The sequence below is a fragment of the Hemiscyllium ocellatum genome, chromosome 5, assembly GCF_020745735.1.
Source record: "Hemiscyllium ocellatum isolate sHemOce1 chromosome 5, sHemOce1.pat.X.cur, whole genome shotgun sequence".
Taxonomy (NCBI): Eukaryota; Metazoa; Chordata; class Chondrichthyes; order Orectolobiformes; family Hemiscylliidae; genus Hemiscyllium; species Hemiscyllium ocellatum.
In genome coordinates, this window is record NC_083405.1 from 118,061,348 (window position 1) to 118,080,172 (window position 18,825).

At 40.8% G+C, this 18,825-nt stretch overlaps 1 protein-coding gene across 3 annotated transcripts in view; it reads right to left on the reverse strand.

The window, feature by feature from the left end:
- The window catches only part of rbm33a (RNA binding motif protein 33a), a 155,592-nt gene that overhangs the window by 17,596 nt on the left and 119,171 nt on the right, over positions 1–18,825 (reverse strand). For all 3 annotated transcript variants that reach the window (XM_060825133.1, XM_060825134.1, XM_060825132.1), the window contains one exon: positions 14,563–14,751. In XM_060825133.1, the coding sequence (XP_060681116.1) occupies positions 14,563–14,751 (189 nt within the window). The remainder of the gene's footprint in view (positions 1–14,562; positions 14,752–18,825) is intronic.

Genomic DNA, 18,825 nt, shown 5'->3' on the forward strand with positions numbered 1-18,825 from the left:
AAAATTGTTTTTTCAAAAATTGCACGAGCAACATATAATTTCACCATACAACTTCTCATTTTACAGCAAGAATATTAAGGATATTTTGTGATTGCTACTTTTTCTCTTCACCTTCTCTGGAGCTGTAACACTACATTCTAGATTCTGTTCTATTACCCTAATGTACTTATGCAAGGTTTGATTTCCTGGTTAGCACACAAAACAATACTTTTCACTGTATCATACATGAAACCACACAAAAAATACATAATTTGCAATCAAACAGTACATGGAATTCACAATGCTGAAAATACTCAGTATTTAAAATCAACAGATTTTAAGGGGCGGCACGGTGGCACAGTGGTTAGCACTGCTGCCTCACAGCGCCAGGGACCTGGGTTCAATTCCCGCCTCAGGTGGCTGACTGTGTGGAGTTTGCACATTCTCCCCATGTCTGCGTGGGTTTCCTCCGGGTGCTCCGGTTTCCTCCCACAGTCCAAAGATGTGCGGGTCAGGTGAATTGGCCATGCTAAATTGCCCATGCTAAATTGCCCGTAGTGTTAGGTAAGGGGTATATGTAGGGGTATGGGTGGGTTGCGCTTCGGCGGGTCGGTGTGGACTTGTTGGGCGGAAGGGCCTGTTTCCACACTGGAAGTAATCTAATCTAATCTAGATGCTTCTCCATTACCCAACATGCACTATCTGTTCCCAGAAAAATCAAAGAAATTCGATTTATCTGAACTGGTTACATTGTCAGGAAGAGATATTTTTAAAGTCCAAAGGGTATTTATTAACCACCTTACTTTCTAGACTTAACAAATTATACTGAAGATGGCATGCATTGAGAGCAGAAGATGCCTCGTAGCAATCTGCAATGAGGAAGAAAGGAATATGGTGCACACAGGCAAAGTAAAAGGAGGCCAGACTGGAGAAGTTGCAAGATTTCAAGCCTTCCATAAGCAGGGCAGGATGGAGGGAACAGAGACTTCAATGTACAGAAACAATGCTGAACAAGGTGGTGGTTAATGGTGGAGAAGTGGGAGCCATGGTGAAAAAAAAATCATTGCTCAGAGAAATGAAGCATAAATTCATTGCTACAAGACAGGAGGTAATTTCGTAAGTAGGAGCAAGTAAAGCCATGGAGAAATTTAGAATTAAGGGTAACCAAGAATCCACATGCTTGAATTAATGACAGCAACGGAGCTTGGATTGGAAGGACGAAGTTTAATGTGATTGAAACACAAGTTGCCGTTTAAGTTGAGGTTTAATGTGGAAGATCAGAAAGGAGAGCAGCGGAGAAGTGAAGTTTTAGGGTTACTGAAGAATCAAGTGTAACAGCAGAGACTGGATTTTTCTGGAATTGACACTTAGCCAGTAGAACAGTCTTAATTTTCCTATTTAGCAGAAGGAATTTTGAGTTTTTCAGCTCATGAAACAGAGCAAATTTCTATTTCCCTGATTTCCATTGTAGCAACATCACCTACAAAGTTGATCAAAGACCTACACTGGCCATTTTCTCATCTGCGTATTGCCTTCAATATTACCACTACCACATGGAGTGCCAGTTTTCATATAAACATGTCAAAGCCCTCAGCTACACCATGATAATCTCTGCATTGTCAAGCCATTGGACATCAAGTGGGAAATTAAAAAAGATTTTGTGTCAGCACTCACGATCAACTTTGTCCCCTCGAATTTCAAATTTCACTGCTTTCCCTGGACACTATACACATCTCAGATGATTCCAAAACCGCACCATTCTGTGCAGTGCAGAACCGATCTTCACTATTAACGCCAATGCGTTTAACTTCCACTTGCTAAATTACATATGCAACTTCACTGCCTAATGTCACTCATGCACATTCCTACGTCACAATAGCTGCCTGTTCCCTAACCAAGTAAATTTAAAATTTTCAAATGTCTCCAAGACTTCATCTCATTTCTGCAAATTCCCTCTGGCTCACATCCTTTCTCACAATCTTTATGTCACCTGTGCTCCCTGGACCCCTCTCAACTTACATGGGAAGATAAAATTCAAAGCAAAAGTGGTTGCTACAAAACAGAATTAATAACTTGGACAAACAGAAAAGTAACAGGATAAATCCACTACTAAGATGATAGAAAACACTTCAGGAAATAGATCAACAATACAGCTCCCATACAGCATGGGCAAACATTGCTTTTATGCATTACAGGCAATCGACTCTTGGCACTTTAACAAATTAAACAGGACTGCACAGCTTCTCCTTGAATCAATATCAAAAATCTTGCCTGTCCACATTTGAAAGAAACACTTGCACAACCTTTTTAACATGCTTCACACATATCTTGAAATTATGCTACGGCACAGGCAGTTAACAGATTAAAACAATTGTGTTTCCTTTCATCAATCAAACAGGATCATGAAGAATGAGCTGGACTTCTTAAGGCAGCAGTTGAAAGCCGTACAAAAAGTGTTTTATGTAAAAGTCAAATCGTACAGCATGTGTTAATGAGGAAGCCATGCACAACTGTTGATGCAAAATCTGCAAGTTATCGAAAAGTTTAGAAATGCAATACCATTTGACAGCAGTTATTAAATGTTGGCTTTGTGACAAAAGCTTCCCCTTCAAGTTTGTGCAATTAAAAAACATAATTGATCATTGTGTGTGTGTGTAGTCAAGGGAATCTTTTTTTGAGAAGTAACTGGAGACATAAACCTAGAAGCATTCTCTGTTACAAACATAAATTAAAAGGTAAATTATTCACTCTAAAATTCTGCAATCAGCTTCCTCTGATGAAGTTACACACTAAGACCTACCTAACTGGAAATTGGTGTTCTTGGCAGAAACCCAAGTAATGCTGTTCTTGCACATATTAACACAATTAGGGTCACATTGAAGATAGGAGGATAGAAATGAAAATAGAAACGGAGTAACAAGGAGAAAAAATATAAAAGTGAAGTGGTTTTATCCTTTATTGCATGAAAATTAAATTATTCAGAAAAACAAATTAAATACAGGAACAAATAATTTAATACTTCAAAAAAAAAATCAAATCACTGGGAAACAAAGAACTTCAAATTACGAATAGAACACATTCAGAGAATATCATGGATCCATACAAGTCTAAGCATAGAACAAGACTATTTGGCCAAGTGAGAGCAATCCAAAACAAATCCCTCTTTCCAAATTCTGCCCACAGCCCTGTATCATGATCTGCTACAAATATCTATCAAATTTTCCCTGGACTCTATTTCAACTGCACCCTGTGGCGATCCATGCTATGTTCTGAAAACCCTCTAAAGAAATCTCTCCTCATTGTGACAATTTAAATTGATGACCCCTTATCACTAATGCACCAGAGGAAAGAGACTGTCCCAACTTACCCCATTAAATCATTTCATAGTTTCAGAAACATCTATTAAATCATCTTGGTCTTTTCTAAAACATTGGAATTAGTCCCACGATCACTTTTCTCCTCATAACTCTAATTTCCAACCCAAAACAACTTCCTAGGTGAAACTGCACTGTATGATGAATATCATTCTTTGCATCAGTGTTGTCCAATAATTAAGGCCAAGAGTTACTGATACCAACTGAGAGTTCAGATGTGGCAAGATGCATTTGGAAATAAAAATGAGTCACAGACAGCGGTATTGACCACAACTTCAGTACAGCTTAAAAATGTACTTTTGCATCCATGTTTGCTAAGATAAAGTGCAACATGCACATTTTTGCAGGTAACTAGTAAGAATTAATTAAGGAAGTGCACACAATGATAAAGTGCAACATGGGTGCAAAAAGAACTGCTTTAGTACTTTGGAACTACTGTAAATGTTATATAGAAAGATTGCTGCTTAATTTGACCAATTGGAATAAACACTCAAGGTCAGTGTTATGTAAGGTCTTTAAGACTCCACAGCAACCCTGGATGATGTCATGGAGCTGCTCCACTCTGAGCATAAACAGTGTTAGAGTTAAGATGGAAAGAGATAAACACAGCAGAAGCCTGAAGTCAAGCCATCTGAATGTCTGACACACAAGCAGATAAGTAGTAGGAGGAGAAGATCTAGCACTAGGTAGCAGAGATCAGTTCTGAAGAGGGGTCATACTAAACTCAAAATGACAATTTCACTTCTCTCCACAGATGCTGCCAGACCTGAGTTTCTCCTGCATTGTGTTTTTGATTTCCGACATTCTCAGCACTTTGCTTTTATTCAAGAGTTTATGATATAGACTTTCAATAATGCCATATGAAGGTCAGAGTGTGGTTACCTCTGAATACCATGTACTATAGTATTTAACTTTAATATGTAATAAATTGTGTTATGAAGATGCTCGACAATTTTTGACTCTGCGCTCTCATCAACCAGTCTATCTTAAACTCAAACTCATGGATATAGGTATAAGCCGCTTGGCAAAACAAAAGGAGTCATCAAAAAAATCAGCCCAAGCAACAAGCAGTTCCAGTAGGAAACGTAATGGTTAAAGTGAAGTCACACACAACAATCCTCCGGATAGAGAGCAGGATGGATTTGGCAAGTACATCTTTTGCAAGCAAACATTCTCAGTAAATATTCTTGATTATTATTTTGCCAGATGATAGGCTAACATTTATCACCATCTGTCATTATCTTTCAGGTGGTGGTGGTGACATGCTGTCATGAAATTCTGCACTTAAGAGTGGTTAGGTAAACTTTTAGTGCTGCTGTGGAGGGATTCCAGAATTTTGACCCAACAGCTCTGAATTAATACTAACGTAGTTCTAAGTCAGTTGTTAAATTTGAGAGGGTGCAGAAAAAATTTACAAGGGTGTCAACAGGATTGGAGATTTTGAGCCACGGGGATAGGCTGGGTCTTTTTTCTCTGGAGCATAGGAGGTTGAGGAGTGACCTTAAAGGTTCATAAAATCATTAGGGGCATAGATAAGGTGAATAGCAATGGTCTTTTCCTCAGGGTAAGTGAGGTACAACTCTAGGGTGTAATTTTAAGGTGAGGGGAGAAAGATTTAGATGGCGCGAGTGAGACAACATTTTCACACAGAAGGTGGTTCATATGTGGAATGACCTTCCAGAGGAAGTGGTAGATGCAGCTACAATTACAACATCTGAAAGACTTTTGGACAGGTACATGAATAGGTGACGTTTCAAGCGACATAGGACAATGGGTCTAGTTTGTTTCGGGAAACCTAGCCAGTATGAATAAGTTTGACCTGTTTCTGTGCTGTATGAATGATCTGTTTCCCTGCAGAATAACTCTGACTCTATAACTGGGGAATTGAGTAGCATTCACCAAACTTAAGACCACAAAAGCATCTGGGATGTAACTGATGCCATTTTCTCCAAAGTACACTGCTGAAAACCTTTCTCTGTGGCGAGGAGAGTGAAGTGGCCCAGGCAATGGAATTCTTCAACACTATTAGCTTCTCCATTGATAGCAGGGTGCTACAGACTGAACCCACTTGCATCATCAACTTGAAAGGAAGCAGAAATGATTTACAAGGATATTGCCTGGCTTAGAAAGTTTGACCTATAAGGAAAGGCTGAATAGGCTGGGGCTATTTTACCTGGAGAGTCAGTAATTGAGGGGAGACCTTATAAAAGGTTTATAAAATCATGATGGGCATGGATAAAATTAATTGTCAAAGTCTTTTTCCCCAGGGTAAGGTAGTCCAAAACTAGAGGGAGTAGGTTTAAGGTGAAAGGGGAAAGATTTAAAAGGGACCTAAGGGGCAATGTTTTCTCACGGAGGGTGGTGTGTGTATGGACTGAGCTGCCAGCGGAATGGTGGAGGCTGGTACAATTACAATATTTAAAAGGCACCTGGATGGGTGCATGAATACGATGGATTCATTGGGATATGGGCTAAATGCTGCCAAATGGGACTAGATTAATTTAGGATATCTGGTCGGCATAGATGAATTGGATGGAAGGGTCTTTTTCTGTGCTGTACAACTCTTATAACTAAGATGGTGCACGGCTTGGAGGTGAATCTGGACTAGCGGTCGTCTCATAAAACCATTGCCCTTATTCTTTCCGATGGCAAACATCAATGGTTTGAAGGGAAATATCTAAGGAAGCATGGTGAGCTGTTGCAATGCATCTCGTGGAACGGCGATACTGCTGACATTTTGCCACGGTGGTCGAAGATTGATGGCTGAAGATGGTAGATGGGATGTCAAGAGACTGCTTTGTTCTGAATGGTGTTGAGCTTGAGTGTTGTTGGAACTGAACTCATTCAGGCAAGAGCCGTGGGGAAGCAGTCCTGGGCGAAGACCAACAAGGGGGATTGAGTCACTGCCGGCTGCGGCCAGTGGTGGGAAGCAGCCCCGAAGTGGCGACCAGCAAGAGAAATCGAGCCCCTGAAAAAAACTTACATTGGAACAGTTGAGAGGAGGTGCAGAGCTGACTGGAGGCTTGGAGTGGAGTGGGGATGGTTGTTCGTCTGGGGTCTGCCATGTGTAGTCTGACTACATGTGGAAGACCCTTCACTCAGCTACTGCAATGTAATGTTTATGTGTAATTTGCTGATATGACAAGCACCACCCTCTACATGAAAAACATTGCCCCTTAGGTCACTTTAAAGTCTTTCTCCTCCCACCTTTAGTCTACGCCCTCTAGTTTCAGACTCTCCCTACCCAGGGGAAATAAATCTTGGCTGTTTCCCCTATCTTTCACGATTTTATATACCTCCATGAAGTCACCTGTCAGCCTCTGACACTCCAGGGAAAATAGCCCCAACCTATTCAGCCGCTCCCTATATCTCAAACCCCCCTAACCAAAAAAACCTGGCAACATCCCTGTCAATCTTTTCTGAACGTTTTCAAGTTCCACAACATCCTTCCTATAGCAAGGAGACCAGAATTACATGCAGTATTCCAAAATTGGCCTAACCAATGTCCTGTACAGCTGCAACATGACCTCCCAACTCCTATACTTAATGCTCTGACCAATAAAGGCAATGCTTTTTTAACTATCCTATCTATCTGCAACTCCAATTTCAAGGAACTATGAACTTGCATTTCAATGTCTCTTTGTTCAGCAACACTCCCCAGGTCATTATCATTAAGTGTGTAAATCCTGCTCTGGTATGCCTTTCCAAGATGCAACACCTTGCATTTACCTAAATTAAATTAAATTCCATCTACCATTCCTCATCCCATTGGCCCATCTGATCAAGATCCCATTGTACCGAGGTAACATTCTTCACTGTCCACTACATCTCCAATTTGGGTGTCATCTGCAAACCTATTAACTGTTCCTCTTAAGCACACATCCAAATCATTTATATAAATGACAAAGCACTAGACCCAGCACTGGTCCTTGTGGCATACCACTGGTCACAGACCTCCAGTCTGAGAAGCAACCCTCCACCATCACCCTGTCTTGTACTTTCGAGCCAGTTCGGAATTCAAATAGCTAGTTCTCCCCCTACTTCACATGATCTAACCTTGCTAACCAGTCTTCCACGAGGATCCTTGTTGAACACCTTACTCAAGTCAATAGCGATCACATCCACCACTCTGCCCTCATCAATCCTCTTCATTACTTCTTCAAAAACCTCAACTCAGGTGCTTTTCCATGCACAAAGCAATGACTATCCCAAATCAGTCCTTGCCTTTTCAAATACATGTAAATCCTGTCCCTCAGGATTCCCTCCAGCAACTTGCTCACCACCAACGTCAGGCTCACTGATCGAAAGTTCCCTGGCTTTTCCTTATTATCTTTCTTAAATAGTGATACATTAGCCAACCTCCAGTCTTCTGGTACCTCACCTGTGGCTATCAATGATACAAATATCTCAGCAAGGGGCCCTGCATCACTTCTCTAGCTTCCCGGAGAGTTTTAGGGCACACCTGATCAGGTTGTGGTCATTTATCCACCTTTATGTTTGAAGACATCCAGCATCTCCTTCGCTGTAATATGGACATTTTTCAAGATGTCGCTATTTATTTCCCCACAACCTCCATCTTCCATATCCTTCTCCACAGTAAACAGCGATGCAAATACACAATTAGTATCTCCACAGTCTCCTGCAATTCCACATATAGGCAGCCTTGCTGATCTTTAAAAGATCTCTCTAATTACCTCAAAGCGTGTGTGCCCGGAATGAGCTGCCAGAGGAAGTGGTGGAGGCTGGTACAATTACAACATTTAAAAAGGCATCTGGATGGGTATATGAATATGAAGAATTTAGAAGGATATGGGCCAAATGCTGGCAAATGGGATTAGATTTATATAGGGTATCTGGTCAGCCCGGACAAGGTGGACCGAAGGGTCTGTTTCTGAGCTGTTTAACTCTATGACTGTAATGACTATCCTTTTAACTATGTCTTATTTCTGTAAAATAAAGCAGCTACTTTTCTTGTTTATACCTCTTTTTGTATCTAAGATTTGAACCTAGGTACTTGTACCTAAGATGGCATCGTAAGAGACAACGTTGTAAAACTTGTTATGATACTGCTCTATGTCCGTGCTGGATTCTATGTGACAATAAAGGATATTCTATTCTAAGTGGGAAGTTTTCGCGATTTGTGCCTCGTGGATGATAAATGTGCTTTAAGGAAGGGAATTACTTACTGTAACTTTTCCAGCCTTTGAACATACTGACGTGGAGGAGGAGGAATAGGTTGATCTGACTAACCACAAATCTGCATTCTCTCCTACCCCGCTAATCTTTCACTCCTTTACTTAACAGGGATCCAAATTATGCCTTCAAAATATTCAAGGGTGCTGCTTCCACACTTTTTCAGCAAAACAGTTTCAAAGGCTCTGAACACACCCAATAGTTTTTTTTTTAAATAGGAGATCCTAGTTTTTGAAACAGTGACCCCTAGTTCTCGATTATCTGGAGGTTGGTGATAGCTTAGTGGCAATCAGTAATAGAGAAACACAACCTCATGTTCTTTGGATATGGGCTCAAATCTGACCATGGCAAATTCTACATCAACAAAACCTGGAATATAAACGCTATCAGTGTTACAGTCTAGAAAGAAACAAGAAAACAACATGAGTTTAATGTTTAGACTTTAGAGCCTGCTCTGCCATTCATTATGATCATGTCTGATCATCCAATTCAACAGCCTGTTCACACCTTCCTCCCTTGGGTATCCTTGAATACAGTTAACTCCACTTGTGACATTCATCTCTTTCCTGAAATCATTCAATACTTTAGACTTGACTACTTCTGTGGTCATGGATTTCACAGGTTCATCATTGTCTGATTGAAAAGATTTCTCATCTTAGTCCTCAATAGCTTATCGCATATAATGACCCCTGATTCTGGACTCATGCACCATGAGGAACATCTTTTGTGCATCTACCCCGTCCAGTCTTGTTGAATTCCATGTATCAGTTGGGATAATGAAGTTGTAGAACACATTAATATTAAGAAAAGGCATTAGATGTTTTAGCAGGCATATAGGTGCATAAAGCCTGAAGGCCTGATGTATTCCAGGCTGCTATGAGATGCAAAACAGGAGATTGCTGGAGGCCAGGCAGAGATATTTAATACTCCACTGGCTGGAGGCGAAATGCCAGATGACTGGACAATAGCTAATACAGTTCCTTTGCTCAAGAAGGGCAGCAGGAATAAGCCAGTTCATAGGAAAATGTTCTGAAGGACAGAATTAAATCAATACTTGGAAAGGCAGGGGTTGATCATGAAAAAAATCAGCACAGATTTGCTGGAGGAACAGCCTGTCTACTTTAATTGAGATTTTTGAAATGGTGACGAAATACATTGACAAGAGTATTGTAGTTGATGTGTTTTACACGGACTTCAGTAAGGTCTTTGACAAGGTCCCATATGGATGGCTGGTCTAAAAGGTCAGACCCAAGGGATCCAAGGCAACTTGGCAAACTGAATCCAAAATTGGTTTACAAATAGGAGGCAAAGGGTGATGGTGGTGGGTTGCTTTTGTAATTGGAAGCCTGTGACCAGCCTTGTATTACAGGGTTTGGTGCTGGTACCCTTATTACTTGCCATGTACATTAACAACTTGGGAGTAAAAGGTATAATTAGTAAGTCATAAATGACACAAAAGTTGGTGGTGGTGTTGATAGAGTGGAGGATGGTGAGAGGCAACAGACTGATACTGATCAAATGGTAAACTGGGCAGGGCAGTGGCAGATGGAATTTAATCCCAATAAATGTGAATTGATGCATTTTGGGAGGTCTAATAAGGGAAGTTTAGAACAATAAATGGGGGGCTCTTAGGGATTATGGAAGTTGTTAGCACAGGGAAAAAGAGTAGTGGTAAAGGCAAAAGACAAATTGGCCTTCATCAGCTGGGGCCGAGAACATAGGAGCAAGAATACTAGTTCAACATTATAAAACATTGGTTCGGCCAGATATGAAATACTGTGCACAGGTTTGGTTGCTACACTATTGAAAGGATTTGAGTGCACAAGAGAGTGTGCAGAATGTTGTCATGGATGAAAAATTTCTCAGTTATGAGGAGAGACTGAGCTTGTGTCTTGGAACAGAAGAACCTGAAAGGATCTTATTGATATACACAAACTTATGAAAAGCATGGACAGAACAGATGATAAAAATCTCTTTCCAAAAGAGAAAGGTAAAAGTTTAAGGTGAGGATCTGGATGAGTACTTAAACGTAGGACATAGTGGGCTACGGACCAAGTCCAGGTAAATAGAACTAATGTAGTTTGGTATTTGTTGGTTGACACGGACATGGTGGGTCGAAGGAACTGTTTCTATGTTGTATGGCTATTATATAATAATTAGGATGACTGCAAATCCAGAAAAATGGACCATTTGTCAGAAGGGGGGCCCCAAAGCAAGTAGGCCCCTAATGTAACATTATCGCTCGAGAACAGCTTGTGGATATTACTGAAGGCAGATTATTGTTGGAAGGTAGCAGGCCCAATGCTGAACTGAAAGCCAAATCTTCATGTTTAAGCCAGGAACACTTCTTGTTGGTGCACAAAGTTCCAGTCTCAACGGTCCAGATAATTCCTCCATGAAATCACAAACTGGTTATTCTGCCAGTAAAGCTCTCTCTCCAGGTTCTTGCCCAGAACTGACAACTTTGAACATAGTTAATAGATACTAAGTCAGGATTTCTGAAGCTTGCTTTATCCAGAAGATATCAGTTTTCCAACATTTTTGATCCTTTTTATCTACGAACATAAGAACTAGGAGCAGCAGTCGGCCATCTGGCCCTTCAAGCCTGCTCCACCATTCAATAAGATCATGGCTGATCTTTTTGTGGCTCCAGCTCCACACATCCATCCTCTCACCATAACCCTTAATTCCTTCATTGTTCAAAAAATTACCTATCTTAGCTTTAAAAACATTTACTGAGGAAGCCTCAACCACTTCACTGGGCACAGAATTGCATAGATTCACAATCCTCTGGGTGAAGAAGTTCCTTCTCAATTCCTAAATCTGCTCCCCCTAATTTTGAGGCTATGTCCTCTTGTCCTAGTTTCATCCGCCAGTGGAAACATCCTCTCTACTTCTAGATGACCTATTCCCTTCAGAATTTTGAGTGCTTTTATGAGGGCGGCCCTCATTCTTCTAAATTCCAATGAATATAATCTCAGTTGCCCTCATAAGCCAACCCCCTCAACTCTGAATCAACTTAGTGAACCTCCTCTGCACCCTTTCTAGAGCCAGGACATTTTTCTTCAAGTAAGGAGACCAAAACTGCACGCAGTACTCTAGGTGTGACCTCACCAGCATCCTATACAGCTACAATTAAACCTCTCTCGCTTTTAAACTCAATCCCTTTAGCAATAAAAATAGATTTAAGACAGATGTCAGAGGAAGGTTCTTTACTCAGGAGAGTAGTAAGGGCGTAGAATGCTCTGCCTGCCAATGGAGTTAACTCAGCCACAGTAGGGACATTTTATAATCCTTGGATAAGCACATGGATGATGATGAGATAGTATAGGGCGATGGGCTAAGATTAGTTTGCAGTAGCGCAACATTGAAGGCCGAAGGGCCTGTTCTGCGCTGTATTGTTCTATGAATTGCATTTGCCTTCTTAATTACGTGTTGTACCTGCAGACCAGCCTTCTGTGATTCATGCACAAGGACACCTGGGTCCCTCTGCACAGCAACGTGCTGCAATTTCGTACCATTCAAGCAATAGTTCTTTTTACTGTTATAGCTACTGAAATGGATGACATCACGCTTATTAACATTGTATTCCATGTGCCACACTTTTGCCCACTCACTTAAACTTTGTCTCTTCGCAAAGTTTCACAGTCCTCTGCACACTTTGCTCTACCGCTCATCTTAATGTCATCTACAAACCTTGAGACACTAACATAGTCCCCAACTCCAAATCATCTATGTAATTTGTGAATAATTGCAGTCCAACACTGATCATTGAGGCACATCACTAGTCACTGATGTCAACCTGAATAGCACTCATTTAGTCCCCCTCTTTGCTTCTTGTTAGTTAACCAATCCTCTCCATGCTAATACATTGTCCTTCTACCTTGCTTCTTTATCTTATGCAGCAACCTTTTGTGCAGCAGCTTACCAAATGCCTTTTGAAATCTACTGGGTCCCTGTTGTACACCCATTTAGCATCAGACTCAATTGCACCTGGTTTTGTTGGTCATTTCTGTCAATGTTCCATATACTATTCAAAAATTAAGTAGAATAAAGGTTGCCTATAGGTTCAATTTTGTTCCACACATCATCCTTACCAAGGTTTTTCGAGGACAAGGCTGTTAAGATATTTTCAACAGACTATTCTAATTTTTTTATATTTCAATATACTATAATATTTTTGCACATTCTCTGGGAGAAAATGCATTCAAAACCAAAACAAACACCAAACGTTAACCCATTAGGACATCATGGACTCATTTAAAGGCTTGTCAAAATGGGGATCAAACTGACCGACTCATGGGATTCTGATAAGAGCTTAAGAAATGATTATATAAAATGATATAAATGATTTGGATGTGAGCATAAGAGGTATAGTTATCAAGTTTGCAGATGACACCAAAATTGGAGGTGTAGTAGACAGCAAATAAGGTTATCTCAGATTACAAAGGGAAAGCAAACCTTAGGAGGACTTATACACTTAATGGTAAGGTCCTAGGGAGTGTTGCTGAACAGAGATCTTAGAGTGCAGGTTAATAGCTCCTTTAAAATAGAGTCACAGATAGATAGGATAGTGAAGGCAGCATTTGATATGCTTTCCTTTATCGGTCAGAGTATTCAGTACAGGGGTTGGGAGTTCATATTGCGGCTGTATAGGACATTGGTTGGGTCAGTTTTGGAATATTGCGTGCAACTCTGGTCCCCTTATCGTAAGTACGTTGTGAAACCTGAAAGGATTCAGGAAATATTTTCAAGGATGTTGCCAGGGTTGGAGGATTTGAGGTATAGGGAGACATTGAATAGACTGGGGCTGTATTCTGTGGAGCATCGAGGGGTGACCTTATAGAGGTTTACAAAATTATGAGGGGCATGGATAGGATAAATAGACAAAGTCTCTTCCCTGGGGTGGAGGAGTCCAGAACTAGAGGGCATAGGTTTAGGGTGAGAGGGGAAAGATATAAAAAACTTATGGGGTAACCTTTTCATGCAGAGGGTGGTATGCGTATGGAATGAGCTACCAGAGGAAGCGGTGGAGATTGGTACAATTGCAAAATTTAAGAGGCATTTGGATGGTATATGAATAGAAAAGGTTTGCAGGGATATGGGCCAGGAGCTGGCAGGTGGGGCGAGGTTAGGTTGGGATATCTGGTCAGCATGGACGAGTTAGACCGAAGGTTCTGTTTCTGTGCTGTACAGCTCTATCACTGTAAACAGTAGGTCAGGCCATTGTTTCAGATTTATTCTTTTTCTTCTCTTATTCATGCCATGTCAGCAACGCTGACAAGACCGGTATTCATTGCCCACTCCAATTGTCCTTCAGATAGTGACAGTGAACCACCAAAATGTGATAGAATTAGTGCATTGTAAAGCCGCTTAGCACTGGTGCTCAACTTATTGGAAATGAGCGCAAGCGGCATATCAATGACAATTAAAAACAGTTTGCTTCATTGTGCATCACAAACTGTGCGATATGTTTTTCAAAAATATGGTACATTTACTTCCAAGTGCAGCTTACAAAATAAAAGCTTTATTGGGTATAGCTGAAACTGTATACATTAAGACAATATTACAGAAGTAACCAAGTAGCCTGTTGAGCTTAAAAGCTAACCAAGGGCAAAGACTGGAACAAAGGAGAAAGATAATGCAAAGAATTAAGGGAAATAGAGTAGAATTTTGGTGATGCACAGCGATCCACATCCAAATCAGACACCTCTGTCAATGTGGGTGACATGCTAGGACAAGCCACTGCCATCTGTGCATTAGAAAAAACTGCAATCAATGTAAAAAGCTGTATGCTAATTCATATCTTGCATATTATGAAATCCAGTAGAGAAGCTACAATTGCTCATTACCATTTAATTCAAGGAGGTAAAATTTACCAATTATAATAAAAATCTTGTACACTTGAAAGGAGCTTTAAATTCAAGGCCAAAAAGAGCAGCTTAAATTGCAATTGATTTTTAAAAGGCCGTACAATAATTTGTGTGCTAAAAAATGCATGCAAGGGGTCACCTACCTGAATAGGTCCAACTGACATCAGCAGGTTTTTCAACTGGAAATCAGTAGTTGAAGAAGAAAGCCCTTCAATTGACACCACACATGGTTGAGGTCTGCATTCCACCACTCGCAGATTCTGTTTATGTTGCATCATGCGTCCTCGGCCCATCTGGCCTGGTAATGCTGTGCCGCGCCCCTGCATAATGACCTGTAGAGAGCACAACATTCAGCCAATTTATTTTGTCCTTGGGGTGTCAGCTTGTGGTTCAAACTACAGTGGGTCATAAAATGCTTCACAGCAACCTTTACTATGTGAAGCTACTTAAGTTTATATTTTTAAAGCTGATTTGCCCAATATTTAATATCTATTAGCCCCAACATTATAAATCAACAGAACTTGAGTACTGTCAACTGGCAGCAATATTTAAATAGCTAAGCCCTAATCCATAGACATGAAGAAGAATTTATATGTTTCTATCAAAGAAATGACAACAGGGCTATTTAAGCAAAACAGTGCATCACTGATTATATGTTGGAATTATATCTATGGCAACTAAGAAAAAAGCACGACTGATTATCTGGGAACATTTCAAATTTTTGAAGGCGTAAGTCATGCTGGTACTAACTTACTAAACACTTAAAGGGTGAATATCGATTAGAAGATAAACCTTTATCTGTTGTTCGTTGGGTTGTTACGTAAAGTGCAATTTCAACTTTCCTAGTTAAAATTTGATGAGATTCTGTATATTGGTAATGTAACTGGAATAGTAATTCACAGGCCAAGGTTAATGTTGTGGGGATATTGGTTCAATTCACACCATGGTAGCTGATGGAATATAAATACAAGTAATAAAATCTGAAATTAAAAGCTAGTCTCAGTAATACTGACCATAATCCAACATTAACCATCTAGTTCACTGACATCCTCTTGGTAAGAAAATTGCTTGGTCCAGTCTACATGGGACTCCAGACCAATATCAATACAGTTGACTCTTAAATGCCCTTTCTACAGTTTATGGAACAATTGGGAATGAATAACAAATGCTGGCCTTGCCATAATGCCCACATTCCATCAGAGAATTTAAAAAAACCTCCATTCAGTTTGAAGAAAAATAAATTTCCACAAATCATTAAGTAGTCTCTCTGAATGAGAATTATTAAATAAAAGATGCAACAGTAGTAACTGCATTTTCCGGAGATGTTAAAACATGGGGCATGTTCTAAACAATCCTCATGTCAGCTAAGAAACCACAAAACTAACTTATTTAGAAAGAATAAGAAATGTTAACACTATCAAACTGAAGAACACTAGATCTCACATGATTGAAGTGCAAATGAAATTGTAAATAAATAGGTGCAATCCCAGGAATAGTTATGACCTGACATTTATTTAGCATAAATGTTAACTACCTCATGCCAGCTCAAGTCTGAATATTATCGAGGGTATGTGTAGTTTGTTTTTAAAATGTGTAGTGGTTGTACTAATTTTGTACTTCCATTGTAAGGTGGCCCCAGAATTCTTCCTGGCACTCAATGAACCTGAACTGGTCTTGCAGTTTTTCATGAAGAATTTATATTGATTCTGATTGCCAACAGCACAGTGTAGCGCCGGACTGCAAGACCTGTCCAAAGCTTATTCCATGTGCCATAACTACCATGCTACATGACATGATGGAGGGTTTCCCTGCAGTGGAACTGAAATTTACTCTTCACAGGAAATATCAAAACTCAAGAATAAAAGAATGACTAGGGTAGGAATAGGTCCAGTCAAGGATAGTAGCGGGAAGTTGTGTGTGGAGGCTGAAGAGATTGGAGAGACACTGAATGAATACTTTTTGTCAGTATTCACTCAGGAACAGGACATTGTTGCCGATGTGAATATTGAGTCACAATTAATTAGAATGGATGGCTTTGAGATATGTAGGGAAGGGGTGTTGGAAATTCTGGAAAGGGTGAAAATAGATAAGTCCCCTGGGCCTGATGGCATTTTATCCTAGGATTCTCTGGGAAGCAAGGGAGGAGATTGCAGAGCCATTGGCCTTGATTTTTATGTCCTCGTTGTCTACAGGAATAGTGCCAGATGACTGGAGGATAGCAAATGTGGTTCCCTTGTTCAAGAAAGGGAGTAGGGATAACCCTAGTAACTATAGGCCGGTGAGTCTCACTTCTGTTGTGGGCAAAGTCTTAGAGAGAATTCTAAGGGATAGGATTTATGAACATCTGGATAGGAATAATGTGATCAAGGATAGTCAGCATGGTTTTGTGAAGGGCAGGTCATGCCTCACAAACCTTATTGAATTCTTTGAGAAGTTGACTAAGGAGGTGGACGAGGGTAAAGCAGTAGATGTGGTCTATATGGATTTTAGTAAGGCATTTGATAAGATTTCCCATGGTAGGCTACTGCAAAAAATACAGAGGTATGGCACTGAGGGTGCGTTAGAGGTTTGGATTAGGAATTGGCTGGCTGGAAGAAGACAGAGGGTAGTAGTTGATGGTAAAGGTTCATCTTGGAGTGCAGTTACCAGCGGTATTGCACAAGGATCTGTTTTGGGACCATTGCTGTTTGTCATTTTTATAAATGACCTGGAGGAGGGGCTAGAAGGTTGGGTGAGCAAGTTTGCAGATGATACGAAAGTCGGTGGAGTTGTTGACAGTGAGGAAGGATGTGGCAGGTTACAGCGGGATATAGATAAGTTGCAGAGCTGGGCAGAAAGGTGGCAAATGGAGTTCAATGTAGGTAAGTGTGAAGTGATTCACTTTGGTAAGTGTAACAAGAAGATGGGCTCATGGTCGGATACCTGGTAGTGTGGATGAGCGGAGGGATCTTAATGTCCATGTACACAGATCTCTGAAAGTTACCACCTAGGTAAATAGTGCTGTGAAGGAGGCACATGGCGTACCGGTTTTTATTGGTAGAGGAATTGAGTTCCGGAGTCCTGAGGTCATGTTGCAGTTGTATAAGACTCTGGTGCTGCCGCATCTGGAGTATTGTGTGCAGTTTTGGTCGCCATACTATAGGAAGGATGTGGAGGCACTAGAACGGGTGCAGAGGAGGTTTACCAGGATGTTGCCTGGTACGGTAGGAAGATCGTATGAGGAAAGGCTGAGGCACATGGCGCTGTTTTAATTGGAGAAAAGGAGGTTTAGGGGTGACTTGATAGAGGTGCACAAGATGATCAGGGGTTTAGATAGGGTTGACAATGAGAACCTTTTTCCATGTATGGAGTCAGCTATTATGAGAGGGCATAGCTTTAAATTAAGGGGTGGTAGGTATAAGACAGATGTTAGGGGTAGATTCTTTACTTAGCGAGTCGTGAGTTCATGGAATGCCCTGTCAGTAGCACTGGTGGACGCTCCCTCTTTATGGGCATTTAAACGGGCATTGGATAGGCATATGGAGGACAGTGGGCTAGTGTAGGTTAGGTGGGCTTAGGTCGGCGCAACATCAAGGGCCAAAGGGCCTGTACTGTGCTGTATTTTTCTCTGTTCTATGTTCTATGGTGGACAGACAATTCTGTATCAGGTGCAGAAGCACACTGAGCTATTTTCCCCATGTCACTTCACCAACTGATGCAGAGCACTAGATATGCCCTTCAGATGTCAGCTAATTCAATATGAGTGAGTATTGACTGAACAGAAGAGTGGAAGGGAACACTATTAACTTCACCTTGTTTGACCTGAATCCATGAGGCTTCACAAGTCAGTGTCAGAGCTGTACAGCATAGAAACAGACCCTTTGTTCCAGCTTGTTTATACCGCCCAGATATCCTTGATTAATCTCGTGCCATTTGCCAGCATTTGGCCCATATCCTTCTAAACCCTTCCTATTTGTATACCCATCCAGACACCTTTTAAATGTTGTAATTTAACCAGCCTCCACCATGTCCAATGGCAGCTCATTCCATACATGCACCACCCTCTGTATGAAAAGGTTGCTCCTTCAGTCCCTTTTAGATCTTTCCTGTCTCACCTTAAATATATGCCCTCTTTTTTTTTGAACTCCCCCACCCCAGGGAAAATATCTTGGCTATTCATCCTATCCATGCTTCTCATGATTTTATAAACCTCTAATGTCTCAGCCTCCAACACTCCAGGGAAAATAGCCCCAGGCTATTCATCTTCTCACTATAGCTCAAATCCTTCAATTCTGGCAACATCCTTGTAAATCTTTGTTGAACCTTTTCAAGGTTCACAACATCCTTCCGATAGGAGGGAGACCAGAATTGCAAGCGGTATTCCTAAAATGGCCTAACCAATGTCCTGCACAGCTGTAACATGAACT